The sequence below is a fragment of the Embiotoca jacksoni genome, unplaced genomic scaffold (assembly GCF_022577435.1).
Source record: "Embiotoca jacksoni isolate LCO1_2020_lvr unplaced genomic scaffold, fEmbJac1.0.p SCAF_9, whole genome shotgun sequence".
NCBI classification, from domain to species: Eukaryota; Metazoa; Chordata; class Actinopteri; family Embiotocidae; genus Embiotoca; species Embiotoca jacksoni.
In genome coordinates, this window is record NW_027185447.1 from 14,556,915 (window position 1) to 14,572,501 (window position 15,587).

At 40.7% G+C, this 15,587-nt stretch overlaps 1 protein-coding gene across 3 annotated transcripts in view; it reads right to left on the reverse strand.

Moving 5' to 3' along the window:
* Nucleotides 1–50: 50 nt before the first annotated feature.
* LOC138193484 (dedicator of cytokinesis protein 3-like) overlaps nucleotides 51–15,587 on the reverse strand; it is a 52,278-nt gene continuing 36,741 nt past the window's right edge. Inside the window, exons 38-54 of one of the 3 annotated variants that reach the window (XM_069141585.1) lie at nucleotides 13,482–13,630; nucleotides 11,354–11,440; nucleotides 11,002–11,106; nucleotides 9,566–9,707; nucleotides 9,001–9,167; nucleotides 7,337–7,423; nucleotides 6,973–7,152; nucleotides 6,790–6,873; nucleotides 6,559–6,675; nucleotides 5,924–6,045; nucleotides 5,220–5,355; nucleotides 4,902–4,983; nucleotides 4,525–4,640; nucleotides 4,273–4,357; nucleotides 4,067–4,189; nucleotides 3,757–3,839; nucleotides 51–2,992 (exon numbers count right to left, since the gene is read on the reverse strand). In XM_069141585.1, the coding sequence (XP_068997686.1) occupies nucleotides 2,384–2,992; nucleotides 3,757–3,839; nucleotides 4,067–4,189; nucleotides 4,273–4,357; nucleotides 4,525–4,640; nucleotides 4,902–4,983; nucleotides 5,220–5,355; nucleotides 5,924–6,045; nucleotides 6,559–6,675; nucleotides 6,790–6,873; nucleotides 6,973–7,152; nucleotides 7,337–7,423; nucleotides 9,001–9,167; nucleotides 9,566–9,707; nucleotides 11,002–11,106; nucleotides 11,354–11,440; nucleotides 13,482–13,630 (2,474 nt within the window). In that variant the 3' untranslated portion in view covers nucleotides 51–2,383. Of the gene's footprint in view, nucleotides 2,993–3,756; nucleotides 3,840–4,066; nucleotides 4,190–4,272; nucleotides 4,358–4,524; nucleotides 4,641–4,901; nucleotides 4,984–5,219; nucleotides 5,356–5,923; nucleotides 6,067–6,558; nucleotides 6,676–6,789; nucleotides 6,874–6,972; nucleotides 7,153–7,336; nucleotides 7,424–9,000; nucleotides 9,168–9,565; nucleotides 9,708–11,001; nucleotides 11,107–11,353; nucleotides 11,441–13,481; nucleotides 13,631–15,587 lie in introns of all 3 variants that reach the window. The other 2 variants (XM_069141584.1, XM_069141583.1) reach the window with 2 other exon arrangements.

Genomic DNA, 15,587 nt, shown 5'->3' on the forward strand with positions numbered 1-15,587 from the left:
GTCGACTCAATAAACTACTCAACCATCGCAGAAGAGAAAGTGAGGAAGAGTTAGAGCTGATAAAAGATTGTCTTTAATGTTTGGCATTGTTAATGAATTCCATACCACAGCAGTTATGGGAGTAGGAAAACCACTTTTACAACCAAACACTGTTCATGCTAACACCATATGTACAGGAAAGCACATTGAAAAGTGTATAAAGTATTTATATGAGAAGACTCATAGTCAAGAACGGTGGAGACAGCCACAGTCTAATGGATTTGTCTTTTTCCAAACACTGATTATAGATATTTATCAATTACATTGATCTCTGGAGTACATGTATATACACATAACAACATTAAACCTTTTTGGGGCTTCTGCAATAATTCTCAAAAATATTTCACAATACTGCTGTATGTACAATAACAGAATTTACATTGAAAAATTCTATTGTACCTATATTTTGAGTATCACTTCAGTCGCCAGTTATTCTCAATGCAATCAAACTCACAAGAGATACTCACGTACTGTATATATCTAATAACCTTCGGTTCAACTCCATACAAAGTACAACAGCCTTAAAACCCAGTACCCGGGCCTCCTGTCTTGGTACGGATTCTGAAATATGTTCACACAACTGATGATCTCACATACAAAAATAGATGTTGTCTAGTCAGCTGACAACTTGATGTACAGTAACACAAAGCATCCACCTGCAAAAAACAACCAGGAAAACAAGTAATTTTTAAAATATTAGCTATATCCTTCCAACCCACAACATGACAATAAACAGCGCTGTTCTTCTGCTCCACAAATGAAAGTCAACGTCTCCGTCAGTCTGCGCTTCAACGTTCTTCCGAAAAACATCATCATTTTCCAAACAACAGAAGGTGATTGAGAAAGAGCCGCAGGCAGAATAAGAAATATTAGCGCTACAAACCAAACAACAATCTGAAACCAAAGCGGGACGAAACCATACAAAAACATCAGTAGGTAGATATCTTTTTTTTTTTTTTTTCCTTCAGGGAGCGTATAAGTGAACAGAATGAAAAGGAGAATGGCTGTCACTAAATGAGCTTCTCATAGTCCAGATGAGAGGTCAAACTGCATTTGAGTGCACTTAAGGCAGGTAGGCGATTCCAACGCTGTCTGTGTGGGCTCCTCGACCGGCCAGTCAGCCGTCATCAGACGCAACACAACGCCACTGCAGCTGTCCAGGTCAGTCCTCACTGCTTAACATGGTCTAACAACCATACAGAGAAGGAATATATGAAGGGAAAAAGAGAGAAAGAAAGAAAGAGGGAGGGAGAGAGAGAGAGAGAGAGTTCTATTGGTGTTAGTTCTGAGTGTCCAGAAGGTGGTTGAGGTGTGAAGTGGAGAGTCCTTGTTCTTCATTCACTGTGAACATGAAAGCTGACAGGTGCAGGACCTGTCATTGTCCTCAGTTTCCCCTCAGTCGGCCAATTGCTCTCGTTCCTCTCGAGATATCTTTGTCACACAAAAGAGACAAATAGAGACTTCTTCAACAGAGACTGAACTTAAAGCACTTAAACAAAAAAAAAAACCTAAGATTGCAGATTGTGCAACAGAAGTAGAACATCTCATCTGAATACATTCACGTAGGTTTCCATACGCATGGTACGGATGGGAAAATCGCCAGTGACTGAAGTTCATGTCCCTTGAGATGCCGGTCCAAGAGGAGAGCCTGCAAGTTCAACCTTAGAGACCTGTGATGTATGACAGCCCGGCAGCAACACGTATTAGAGTGCGCCATTTGATATGATTCACTATTAAGGAGCACTTAACAGTGTTTTGAAACATAATGGACATAAGCCTTTGAAAACACTATAATGTAGCAAATTTATCAAAATAAGAATTCATATATATGAAGCATTTAAAGCAGAGAAGTCACTTCTGTAGTTTCCTTGTGTTGTGAAAATGACATGAAAAGCAAAGTTAAGGGTGTTCAGAGCTTGTACTGCACCTGGGATCATGTTGGTTATGATCATTGTCGTCATATTTCACAAAACTGTTGTCATATTATTCTCAAATGAAAAAACATGCTCACAGACAAGTTGTACAATTGTGTACAATCAATATCAATTTTTGAACAAAGTTAATCTGTGTCATTGTTCAACAGATATTTTTCTTTTAATTCTATCTAGGAGGCCACACGGAGCAGTGACGGCAGTTGTGCCTCAAACTGTAGCTTCATTGAGGTTAACTCCTTCTTTTCTTTCCTTCACTGCACTGAAATTCAAACCCAGAGCATAAAAAGTCAACTGAACACACTCCCCTGCTTCTCACCAGACTCTATTACTGCTCCTTTTACTCAGTGCAAATGAAGGGAAGAAGACAAGGAGAAGAAAGGTCTGACAAAAATCTGGCTGAAGCCTCCTCATTACTGTGCCTCCTCGTGCTCTTCGCTGATGCACTGCTCCCAGGCGTGTTTCCCCTGGTCCTCCCTATGGCCGTGAGGGGAGTGGAAGATCCTGCGGGGCAGCGGGATGGGCTGAGGTGTCAGCTCCTCCTCGGGGATGCAGCCCTCTCTCAAGTAGGGTTTGGGGGGCACGGCTGGAGGCTGAGGCCTGCGGTAGGGGATGTGATGCGGCCCGTGAGTGGGGCCGTGGTGATGAGGTGGCGGTCCATGGGAGTGGCCGTCCAGCCCGGGGTGGGCGTGAGCGTGAGGGTGTGGGTGGGTGTGCGGGTGTGAGGCAGGGCTGCGGTAGTGGAAAGGGCGGACTGGGTCCATGGAGTCGATTTCTGGTCCGCCGTAGTGGAGGTGTAGGTAAGGAGAGGCCAGGTACTCATCAGGCGGGGACCACAGGTGACTGGGGAGAGGCTCCAAGGCATCGTTCCTGATGGGACCAGGTTCAGGATACTGGCCTCCGAAGTTACTCTCACTCAGAGAGGAAACACCGCTGCTGGCGCTACCTGACAGAGTGGAGTTACTGCCCCCCAGAGCTGATTGAGGACTGGTGGGGGAGCCGGGGATCGGGTGGAGAGGAGACTGGAGAGGGTGAGAGAGACGATGGTTGTCACAGCAACAACTTTAATTTCAGCACTCCTCATGCTGCCATCACATGCAGTCAGAGATACAGGAAATAAAAACCGCAGAAGGAATAAAAAGCGGACTAGTTCGTCATGCCGAACAGTTAAAACACTGAGTCAATTGAATATGGTGTAATTATGACTTGCCTGCAGTCTACACTCAATCATCAGGCATTTTGGGATTTGTCATTCCACTGTGTGTGTGTGTGTGTGTGTGTGTGTGTGTGTGTGTGTGTGTGTGTGTGTGTGTCTGTCTGTCTGTCTGTCTGTCTGTGTACAATTTGAGAATCAAAAGCAGGGTTACTATGGAAAATGTTCAAATGTGTTTTCCAACACTGAGTTTCCATTTCAGCATCATATCAATGAGGTATCCAAGTTAATCGAAATATAAAGGATGACAGTGAAAGAAAAAAAAGCAGGAGGACGAGGAGGACAAAACGAGGGAGGACTACATGAACTATGATCTGTCTGAAATTCAGTTTACCATTTGAACATGAACATAGTAAAACCATCAAACAATCAAACTCTACGTCACTTCAGTCTGCTTCAAAAGCGGAAGACAAATCATGAAGCATGACTGAAATTTCAAACTGGAAAATATGCATGATATTCCAAAACCGAAAGTTCTAGCAAAGCTGTTTGTCTGATATGTTATCTTGTCTGTTGTAAAGTAAAAATGTTGGTATCTGACCAAACAGAATGATGTTTAATTTTTGGCTGTACCTTTCTGAGAGAACGGACAGGCAGGGCTGGAGGAGGGTCGCTGTTCTGGTGGTGAAACGCATCACAGTGCATCAGGAAATGTCCTGCAAAGAGAAGTTAAATTCATCAGTGAGGAGAAGGACTCTGGTTAAAATAAAAAGGTTTTTAAAGCCTGTCTTAATTTCACAAACTCAGATTTTACAACTACACTTCAGTCTAAACCGTCAGCTGCTGTAGAAGATGAATCGTCTGCTAAGCAATGAAATATGTTTAAAATATTATTACACGCTCCTACCGCCAGAAAAAACTGCGAGGTGAAAAAAGACAGTACCTGGTGGGAAGGACCTGGGTGGGACAGGGGGCATGATCACCCCTCCAGTGGAAGCTGGCATGTAGGACACCTGCTCCCTGTTCTCTCCATCCAGACTCCAGCTGCTGGCAGCGTTGGGAAAGACTGGAGGGGAGAGAAAAAAAAACATGTCAGCACACTGCAAACATGTCATGTACATGTAATATTACACGTTGTTTGTGAGTTACCTTTCTCTGGTAGGTTCATGTGGGGGTCCGCACAGGGCTTACAGGGGCTAACTTGCTGAAGTAAGGCACGCTGCATGTGGTTGTTCTGAAAGAAAAAAAAAAAAAGCTTTTAAAATAAGACAAACAAAAAAATAAATGTTATATATACACCGTAATATATTTGTAACATTCAATACCCATTAATTCCATTGAATTCGCATTTTAGTATGTATTGCAGATTGATACATTGATGAAACTGTATATCTGTCCTACCTGTCCATTCTCTGTCATGTTGTAGTACATGGAGTTGTTGACCCTCTCACGATGAGACGGCAACAGTATCATCACTTCTCGGTTGTGTTTGGCCTTATCGGGCAAGGACGGAGAGCCTGGAGAAAGAAAAGACATGAAACCTTTCAACAACCCTCACTATATCTAACGGAGATGTTTTGTTGTCCTAAAAATGCAGGCATTTAGAAGGTCTTGTTATCTTGTAGTGTTCAAGGTTTAGAAAAATATGTGTAAGGCAGCTGTGATTGGTGACAGTCATAATATATTTATAGATATACAGGGAGACTGTCAGGATACAGTAATTATCTTTTTAGTCTTTGATCCATCTGAGGTGAGACTTCTGCAGCTGAGTAACTTACCTCTGGCACTTGAGGGAGCGGAGTTGATAATCTGGGAAGAGTTGGAGCGGATGGAGCTCAGGCTGGAGGAGGAGGGGCTCGGCTGCAAACCAGAATATGTTCAAAAATCCTCAAAGCACTTTCAAAGCAAATCATCTTTATCTGTCTTTTATAGGTTTTCTAGCAGAGGGGAAACTAATGATAAAATCGTATGTGCATTAATACAGGAACAAGAAAAGTAAGTATTATTAATGGTTTACATCCTAAAAACATTAGATTTCATGCCAATTGCACTTTATAATGCAGACCACAGATCATTTTTGTTTTTTGAAATCCTACCTGCATGTGTAATGCCTCCTCAGGGTGCTCCCCCATCAGGCCGTCGGTCATTATGACGAGGTTTCCTGCCTCACTCGACGTGTGAGAGGACAGGGAGGAGGATGAGTGACGGATCGAACCCTGCAGGTTCAGAGGGCTGCAGGACAGAGATAATGTTGGACAATGTAAAAAATAAAAAAAGGTATCTCTGTGTTCATTCACGTGTGTTTGTGTATCTTTCCCTTAAGAACCAGTGCAGCATTATTTCACATACCAACTTTAAACCTTTTAATGGATTCTGTTTTGTTGCCGCAGGATTACACATTTGCGATGAAGTTAAAGAGTTCAGTTCATGCAGCGTTTGAGATTCAAGTCAAAGGCCTATCTGAGGTTTACATTGTAAAATAGGTTTAAGTATTAAAATTGCTTTGGGCAATGTTTTTATGTATAATGCACCAATCTTATGAGCCCAAATCTCCTGGTGGGACGTGCACATTCTCTGATGAGCAGTTTGGACAATTGATGCATGCAAAGAAAAGATCTTTTAAGTTTAAACATTCCTCGAAGTCAATGTTAGTGCTGGGTAGATATGAGTAGGTATGCAGCACAGTTTAGGTGGTTAAAAATGTTGTCTGTGGCTACAGATGTGCCTGTGTGTGTGTGTGTGTGTGTGTGTGTGTGTGTGTGTGTGTGTGTGTGTGTGTGTGTGTGTGTGTTTGACTGACCTGTGTCTGTGTATGAGGCGCACACTCTCAGGGCTCATGTGGCTGTGGGAAGAGAGGATGCCTCTCGGAGAGTTGACACCTGGACAGCCAGCGGTGCCGAATCGATCCACACCGGGGACACCCTGCTGGGAGCCAACCATATACTACTCTGAATATTTACACTGCTCAGACATGCATTAAAACACTCACATAAACATACATTACTACACCATTTAAACATACCTGTGGATGCGCAAAACCCACAGCACAACTCTCAGTCTGCCAAAGAGGCAGTGTGTCTGTTTGTCAACAAGAGCCATAGACTTTACATAAAGATGGACATTATAACAGTTCCATAAAAGACAAGCCAAAATGTCTCGGAAATTGATGCTGAAATCTTGCACTGGTGGCAACCAGAGTCTGTGCAGTAGTTACCGGAGCGTAACATCAATACCGCGTCTCCACCGGGTGCGATTCTGGTTGCTAATGACGTCGCCAGCACAACATGTTAGCGCCCATTTCAAAGGTACTTTAGGCTTCATTTTTTAACAGTAGGACAAAGTGATGACATGTTGTCCATCTTTATGTGCAGTTTATAGAGAGATGCCAGTTCAAACAGAAACATGAAAATTTGAGTCACATGTGGGTGTACTCACATGGTGTAAACCTGTCCTCATCATGTGGAACTGATCTACAAGCTTTTTGTGTAGAGGACGCATCTCTGGATGCACCAGCTTCTCGTGAACAGCCAGCCCCACTCCGAGAATGTGCACCTGTTGATGACATCAGAAGAAAAAGCACTGAACAAGATGTTTCTTTAGTTATCATGTGAGTGTATTTACCTAGAAGCTGCACACATGTTGAACTTTTTTTAAGTCGAGTCGGACCTGCTCCTGCATCAGATCCTTCAGATGCGTGATCCTCTCTGTATCCTCTGGGTGACTGCTGATGTAGTCCTTATCAAAGAAGGCCTGTAGTAGAGGAAGGTTCAAAAGATGAAGATCTCACGCAACATGAATTCATCATTCACCATTTTTACAGTTTTCCCACCCGCTGCTCTGCAGCAGTACCTCCTGATATCTGGCGATGCCTCCGTTCACAGCAGCATCTATGACGCCATTGAGGCACATGCTGAGCGGGTTGATGTTGCCATGATGCTGTCTGTGTTGGTACTGGCTGATCAAAGTCCGCAGCTCCTGGGTCTTATTCTCCACCACATAAATGGCATTCTCCAGAGGGCTCACCTCCACCTTAAAACAAACATAGATATTCAGTCTAAGCTATGATAAATTATGGGGTAGAAGCATGTGTATATAAGAAACAATACATAAGTCATTCTGATCTGGAGTAAAGGGGCTTGAGAAAACACATCCTTCATCAGATAGTAAGTGTAATATTTGATGAGTGAGTGCGGTGAATGTTTGAGCTCCTCACCACTTCTCTCCTTTCCACCTCCGCCCAGCGGGAGATCCCAGGGAGAGGACGGGAGAGGATCAGGGTTGTTCTCTCAATCCACAGACTCTGTAAAACATGCAGGCACAGATGTGAGGTTATGCTGTCTTGCGTCAACCTCAAAACAGTGTTGCCGAGTATCATGTGGGTCAGATGCGAGGTCTGATCTCAAATTTGGGTCACTGTGTCAGAGGAAACTACACCATCATGCCTGGTCCAAGTCTCTAAAGCCCTGCAGGTTGTAAGTTTTCTAGCACTGTTAGCTGTACTACATACTCAGGGCGAGTAAAGTACCAACAACGAAAACATTAGGGATGAAATGTTTAACAATTGTGCAAATTTATTGATAATTAAATATGAAACTAAAGAACAGTAGCTTCTCAAAATGTGAGAACATTCTGCATTTCTATGTTACAGCAGTGAGTGGGTTTACATGTGAAGTTTCCTGGTTATAATCAGATTTTTGGAGAATTCTAGTTATAGTTTGCACATGAATACATAAGCTGGTTTCAGAAACTGGCATTCTGGCTTTAAGACACCTGGATGTACTACTTTGGATTCTGTGACGGAAATCGGAATACTGTGACATGTAAACGCCTGATCCAGGTTTGTGGACATGATTTGTTTGTACAGACCACAGCGTCTGAGATGGTGAAAAATAAAAACACAGGTGTGTGCAAATGATCAGAAACATGGATACCGTCGTGATCCTGTATGCAGGGAATACGAATAACCAGATTTCTCACTTTCAACTAATAAACTATTGACAGCTTAACTGACAATTACATGAATCACTGGTTGTAGCTGTACAAAACGAAAATTATGTCGTTAATTGCATTCCACCATCTTTTTTCAATATCTCAATCATTATATATGTCATTTTAAGTTTGTCAGGTTTTAAGAAAATACATTTCTATTTATTTTGTGGGAAGCTATGCGTGCCTATGATTAATTTAGCTGTTTTCTTGAAATTGAAAACTTTTCCTCTTGACACATTACATCATTTTTCTGTGATTATGACAAATGTTCCTGCAGGTCAGACAAGGACTATGGGAATAGGGGAATAAGATACCATTACATACACTCCTAAACTAGCAAGTCATATATGAATGTGATATTACAATTACAATTTAATACCTATAGCAGATAAAATATACCAGGAAAAAACGTCTCAAAAATGATATGAGGTTATGTAACTGTATTATGGAGGGCTTGTGTCACTTTGACCCGATGCGATGCTGATGTGGCTAAAAACCAAATCAATCTGATCAAATCTGATCAAACCAGTAAATTCTTAATTAATAAAAACAAATGATGTTTCTTCAAAGTTGATCTTCAGTTCTTGGTTATGGAGGAGAGAAATACTCCAGATTTATTGCGTCTAAGCATTTAGGGGATTTTAAGATAACACTGCTTAAAAACTGTAAGGCCTTTGCTTTGGCCACTAGGGGGTGTTACAGCTGCTTACATCACCTTAGCGCTTTGTTACATCTTAAAAAAACCTGCATTAATAAACCACAGTTTCCCCAGAGTTGCATCCATGTCACGTTTTTAAACCGTGTTGGATCTGAATTTAGTGTTTTTGCCAAACACACTTCACTGTGAGGCAGAACTGGGCCGAGTGTGCCACTGCTGGCTCACCGTACCCTGAACTCATTCTCGCGGTCCTTGGGCCCCTTGTGGAAAGGCCTGTCATAGTGGAAGCGGCTGACATTGTTTATGCGGTAGAAACTCTTGATCCTCTCAGGCACACGTTCCAGCTGAGGCACATCAGAGATGTCTGACACTGGAGTCACCGCGTAGATCTGCAAGTCTAGAAGCCGAGTGTCAAGGAAGTGACAGACAAGTCAGACGAACATGCATATTCAAAGAAGAGGAAGAGCAGGAGGGATATTCAAAGGAAATGCTTACGGAGAGGGTTTGTTTTTACTGTCTGACTCTGGAAATCATCCCCCACGTCGGGTTCAATGTTTGTATTTCATCTGTGATAATCTACTGTGAGAATACTAAAATCATTAAATTAGTAATCGTTTAAATCCAGATTAATGAGTAGCAATTTTAAATGTTAATCAGTTATTCAAGTTGTTTAATCTAAAAGCTAAAATCTGGTTCCTGCCTCTCAAATGTATCATTACAATATAAACATATCTCTCTCACTATTAAAAGAAATAACAGAACACATTTTTGTAAAATAACCAATTATCAGGATACACTGAGCGTCACTCTGCAGGATGGTGTCGTCCGGTTGGTTGGGATGCTGCATGGCGATGGCTTGTGGAAATTCTCCCAGCATCCTTTGCTGAAAGTCCTCAAGCCGTTCATAGTCATAACCCCGACAGACAAACTCCTTGTTCTATAGAGAGGAAGACGACAGCTGGAGCAAAACTGGCGGCTTTCATCTGGGAGTAGATGAGAATCTGTTGCACGTGACTCTTTCAGGCGTCAAGGGAACAGCAAAGTAATAAGGGAACTAGTTTTCCGGATTTAAAAAATAATAATTTTTGTACTAGCAGTACTAGCTTTACTGATAGTAATACTACTTTAGTTGCTTTCGGACAAGTAGGTAAAACAGTGTAATGGCTGTATGGTTGGATTCCCAATGCAGTGTTGCTAAATAAGCAATTCTAGCTGACAAAACATTAATGTATCATCACGTTTTGAGTTGATAGGTTGAATTGTTAGAAGTTAGAAGGCCACATTATAATTCATTTGGACTCCTGTTTGTGGCCACTGGGTAAATGTCAGTACAATATTTACTCTCCTTTTGCTCTGTTTTTGGTCTCCAACAACTTCTGATTGAAATATTTGGCAATTTAGCTCCTAAAGGTCCTCTGTCCTCACCTGCTAGTTGCTAACTGACAGTCTGACTCTCCTTTAGTGCTGAGCAGGAGGTGAACGGATGGTTTTTAGAGCATTTGTGCTGACAACAGCTGCCTGCTGTATCCAAGAACTAACATTATCTGACGTCACCCTGCTGCTGCAGCTTGAGACCGAGGCGCTCTACCGACCATATGAGAGCAGAGAGTGAACCAAAACATTAAAGGTGGGGGACAGATAGCTAAAGTATGAAAGAAAACTTGTGAAAAAGTATGTAGGTGATAATTACCCCTGGTTCATCACTCACTACGAACATGATACACTGTCATTTAACACACTGTTATTGCAGCGTATAAAAATATCAATTACAACTGCTTCAATAAAGTATACTGGGCATTGTCAATAACAAATTTCACCTTTAGAGCGAGTTATTTGTTTTGCACACATAACAGCAAATGGGTTTAATAAAAAGTGACACTCAAGCAGCTGTGGAAAAGTTTCTTTGTACTTTAGGATCATGTGACAAGAATTTCTGTCAATTTCATTCACAAATGAATCTGCCAGGATTGTCCTGCTTATAAAATAGTGATCCCAATGCAATAAACTGGTTTAGCTTACTACACTGCACATGGTTTTCACTATGCTGTTAGGAATGGACATTTATTCTTATTTTTTATTTTCAATTTCCTCACTCAGTCTTCTGTCTTACACAAGCTACCATAGCTACCACATCTCTTGCTGAAGCAGGGCAGATGCGTAAATGTGACGACAGCAGCAGAATCATTACTGCATCAGGGCAGAGAACATGAGACTAGATTGGAGAGTCTTACCCTGAGAAAGAAAGGAAACTTCCTGCCATAGAAGCCCATTCGAAAGAATTCAGGTTCAATCCTCTGCTGTTCAATGATGTTGTCGTAGTAGGCTGCCTCCATTTTCTGTCACACAATAATAAACATGCAAAAGAGTAATGATGAATAATGATTTAATCACACACAGCTGAATGCCCTGCATTTCCTAATGAGTGTGGGCGTGCACAGGTAATTAGGACATTTTGTTTGAAGCAATACGCACTTCACACCACATAACAGCATGACAGTGACAGAGGGGGACGAGAAAATATCACCTTCAAGCATCACAGAGGATGCTTGTTTGATAATAACAGCTGAAACAGACTCTACTTACCCGTATCCAGCTGAGGCTCTGATAATCATATAAAGTCTCATACTGGAAAGCCAGCTCCCGGCAGAGAGAGATCCCATATTCCCAGCACTGTAGAGTCATATAAAGGAGATAAAGCATAAATTAAAAAATAATGAAAGCTTAAATGATCATTTATAGTCAACAAAAATCATCATATAAATGTCAAGTCATCACGCTGATGACTGTTCGTTTGAATAACAGTGGTTCAAATCATGTGTCTGAGGACTAGAAAGGTTTCATAGACTGTAATGTCTACTACTTGCACACATATTTACAGTAGGAAGACTAACCGAGACAGCTGACAAAAAAAAATACAGCAGTGTCCTAACCATGAATAGAATATATTTGAACGAAAGAGTCGCCAACATCATTTTGACAGCAGGAAAAAAAAAACTTCACAAGACTCTATAAGAGTCTTGATTTCCTTCTGAGTTATATTTATATTCCAAAGGTCAAAGCTTAGAGCAGGAAATATCATATTTAGACTGAAATGCAGCTTCAAAATGTGTTGTAATCGGGCCAGTATAATGTCAGTCTTTCTTTATTCAAGTCTTCTCTTTCCAAGAAGTTGTATGTGCATTAACATGCATCTGTATTTACTTTAAACACTAATGATAATGTAATAGTCTTTTAAAACAGCAACTTGATGACTACTTTAATGGATAATATTATTTAAAAAATATAATGTATGATTTTATTAATGTTACTTGACATAAGGGCAGAAATTCAAAGGACATAGGGGGGATTTTTGTGTTTTAGGTTTATTCTTAATTTATTTCTTAAGTATTAAAAGAGAAATGACACAATGGTCTCGTTAAACTTGCCATAGCCTGGCTGTGTTACCCGTGGTGGATATAAAGTAAGACCACAGGTACAAGTTGCTCTTTAAACACATACAGTAAAGATTCCCGTTTATCGTAGATAAGCTTCAATGGTTGCGGCAGAGGGGGAAATCTGCACGTACAGAGCAGCTACTTATTATTATTGAAGAACAGGGGTAATAAAAACCAGAGATGACAAAGAGTAAATGAAGGAGGCCATTTTTATTTCCTTCTCAGCTGCTCCCAGAGTCCAGAGGGCACAGTTCTCTCCAAAGCACAGGGACCAGTCAACTAATTGAATTTTGTGGATGGATGCCAGACAGGGAGGAGAGATTCTGGGAGGCAAATCCCTTTTGAACAGACATCTGACTCTCACTGAGTAGCATATATGGTGTGAACAAAGGCTAAACATTTGTATTTATGTTATGATATTCAGCTCTAGTACTCTTAACTACTAGTTAACTGGCTGTAGTTACTGTGATTTTACATATAAATCACATGATCATCTCATAAAAGAGGATACATTAATAAAGATTAAAGTACTCAACAGTACACAAAATATTTAAAATTAGCTCCAACTCCACAAACTTCAACATGGAAGTGCTACATACACATTGTTGTGTAGCCTATATTGGTGATAATCAAATAATGTCTTGCGTTTATAAAACAATAATTTGTAACATTTCAAAGTAGCTACACTGTTATAGTGTAGTATTTTACACTGTGGTATTGATTCTTTTACTTCAGTTAAGGATCTCAGTGCTTCATCCACCACTCTGTGTTGTAGTTCAATAGATACAATCAAGAGTAATTTATTTAATTTCTAAATAAAAAAAAAATTTAAAAAAAGAGTGCAGTATGCGACAACTGGGGCTTGCATAAGATGTAAAACATGATAAAAACTTTGAGAGAGATAAGACTGCCTCACTCCCAAAGTTAATGAGGGCAAAATTTAATTATGCTGGGCAACAGCTGCACTGCAGATGAGAACAAACAGCCCCTTGTAAAGAAAAAAAGAAAAAAAGAAAGCTATTTAACATAATGCCACTTTCAGTTATCTAACTTCATTTATTTTGTGATGTGTCTCATCCAGCAAAACCTGCTAGTATTGTTCCATTATATGCAGTAAAGTGAACTTGGCCTTGCCTTTTTTTCCTCATTGTACTCAGTGTGTGAGACTCGCGGCGGGAAAGGTCAGAAACGATAGGCCTTAAACATTCCCATGAAATACTGACTATGTGGTTTGTGAAAATAGGAGGAAGAGACAAAGCTATAACAAATTCACTTGCCTTGCCCTTGTTGAAGTAGTGAAGGATTTTACGGCTCAGGTTCTCCTTGCGTTGCCACTCACTCTGACAAGGGTAATGGAGAAAATCCCTCAGAGGCCGGTCTTCCCACTGCAGCAGCTCCCAATACAGCAGAAGCGTGAACGCTGCCTCTGTAGTCAGGAAAAAAAAAAAAAGTGTGATTACCTCCTATGTAACAAAGCTACAGATGTTAAACAGTGTTCACCGTCCGGCCTCAGTGATGAACTGGTTGCTTCTGGACATTTTGGGTCTAGTTTTTGTGGACAGATGTCGCACGACACAAAGCGCAGTCAGTGGGCGCAGGTTGCCCTGAGCGTGGTGACTGTGATCTGGTATAATGGTGACCAGAGGGGCAGAGAGCACCTGCACAGTTGAAATCATATCAGCCCCTCTTAGTCCCCATACAGTTCAGCTCAGTTGTTTGGAACAATCTTCAAGTTAAAATAATTTCTAAAAACGCCGTGTGGAATTGTCTTATTTTGTCTCAACAGTACACGCAGTTCTAAGTACCGAGAGTGTGATCTTTACAAATGTATCACAGCTCAGTGAGGGACAACAGACTCTCATACAGAAAGGAAAGGTTGTAAATGTGTACTGTATCCTCTGTCCTCACGGTGCACATATAGGTGTACAGCCACACAGGAAGCTAAACACACTTCTAATAAATGTTGAAGACAACTCTTTGCCTTTGAGGATTTTACTGGAAGCAACTACCAAAACAGTTCTGAACCACAAATTCAGCCATAGAGATTAGTGATGAGATTTCATAAATCAGAGCTGGATCAAAGGTGTTGTAAACATGAGTTAGTGCAGTAATGAGGCAACTGAATTCACAAATGTACAAAGCTGTCAAATTAGTTACACTGTTTTTCATGCAAGGGAACCTTTAATGTTGATCACCAGCAAAAAGAATTAGCGGTAAAGGTTCCCTGTGGATCTTCAAACCTCTAATACCACAACAGAGCTTGTTTTCTAAACGTGCTCCCTGTTCTGTGTGACTCATCCATGAACATGAAGACACATATGTGCACGTCCGCCAAGATATGCTGACATATGTGGCAGGAAGAAGACTGATGTTGTGGTTAAAATAATTCAAATTAGGGGCTATGCTATTGTTTTATATGAAAGGAAATGGATACACAGAATGGCCTTTTTAAGCTCTCATTGAAAGTGCAACTGCAAGATTAATCTAGTCAACAAGTCCACGAGAAAAAACAGTTATCCAAACAGCAGCTTAATTCTAGGTTGATGCTGCATACTTGTGTTGTTGCTGTAACAACACATTAACAGACAGCTATCACTAGCTTGGTTAGCAGTAAGCAGATCAACCAAATTCTACTAAATCAGAAATCAACCATCACGAAAAAGCTGCACTAAATAGAGAGCTCAATACAGCGCAAAATGCACAAAGAAAAAAATGCAGACAAACTAAGAAAACTTCTTCACAAGTCTGACAATATGTGTAGAGTTTAGAAAAAAAACAACATCGGCAAAGTCAGAAAAAAACAACCGAAAACTGAAAAACAAAAAGGTTAGCAGCGGACACTGAAAAGGGATGAACACCATTACAGCATGGTTGTTGTTGCCATGGTGACCCATAAAGTTAAGCTGACCGTCTGACAGCAGCGAAAATGAGCTTACAAGTAAGTGGTTTGTTTGTTTAATCAGTCTGATTACATGATTCAGATATTATTCAACATATCTACTGTTAATCCTGCAGTGTTTCTGTATTTGGTTTCATTTCCTGTACCTGCAGTTCATTTTTGTATTTGGTTGTGTTTTCTCATTTTGCAGAATTTTCTCTCAAAGCTGTACATGTGACCGTTTATAAAAATTGCATTTGTTGTTTTCTTAGTTTGCTCATTTTTTTTATTATTTCAATGTGTTTTCATATGTTACAGTTCTTTAAGCTCTCGGGGACGCTGTAGTAATAAGAAGAGTACCTACAGATGATGCTCCAGAGAGAGACGATGTAAAAGATGTCTGTCAATATTTGCTTGGTCACAGATCTGACAAAATGGTGCATGTAATAATGTCTGTTACGCTGATAAGGAACACTGTCAGCAGCAGTTGCTAATAGCAACAGAA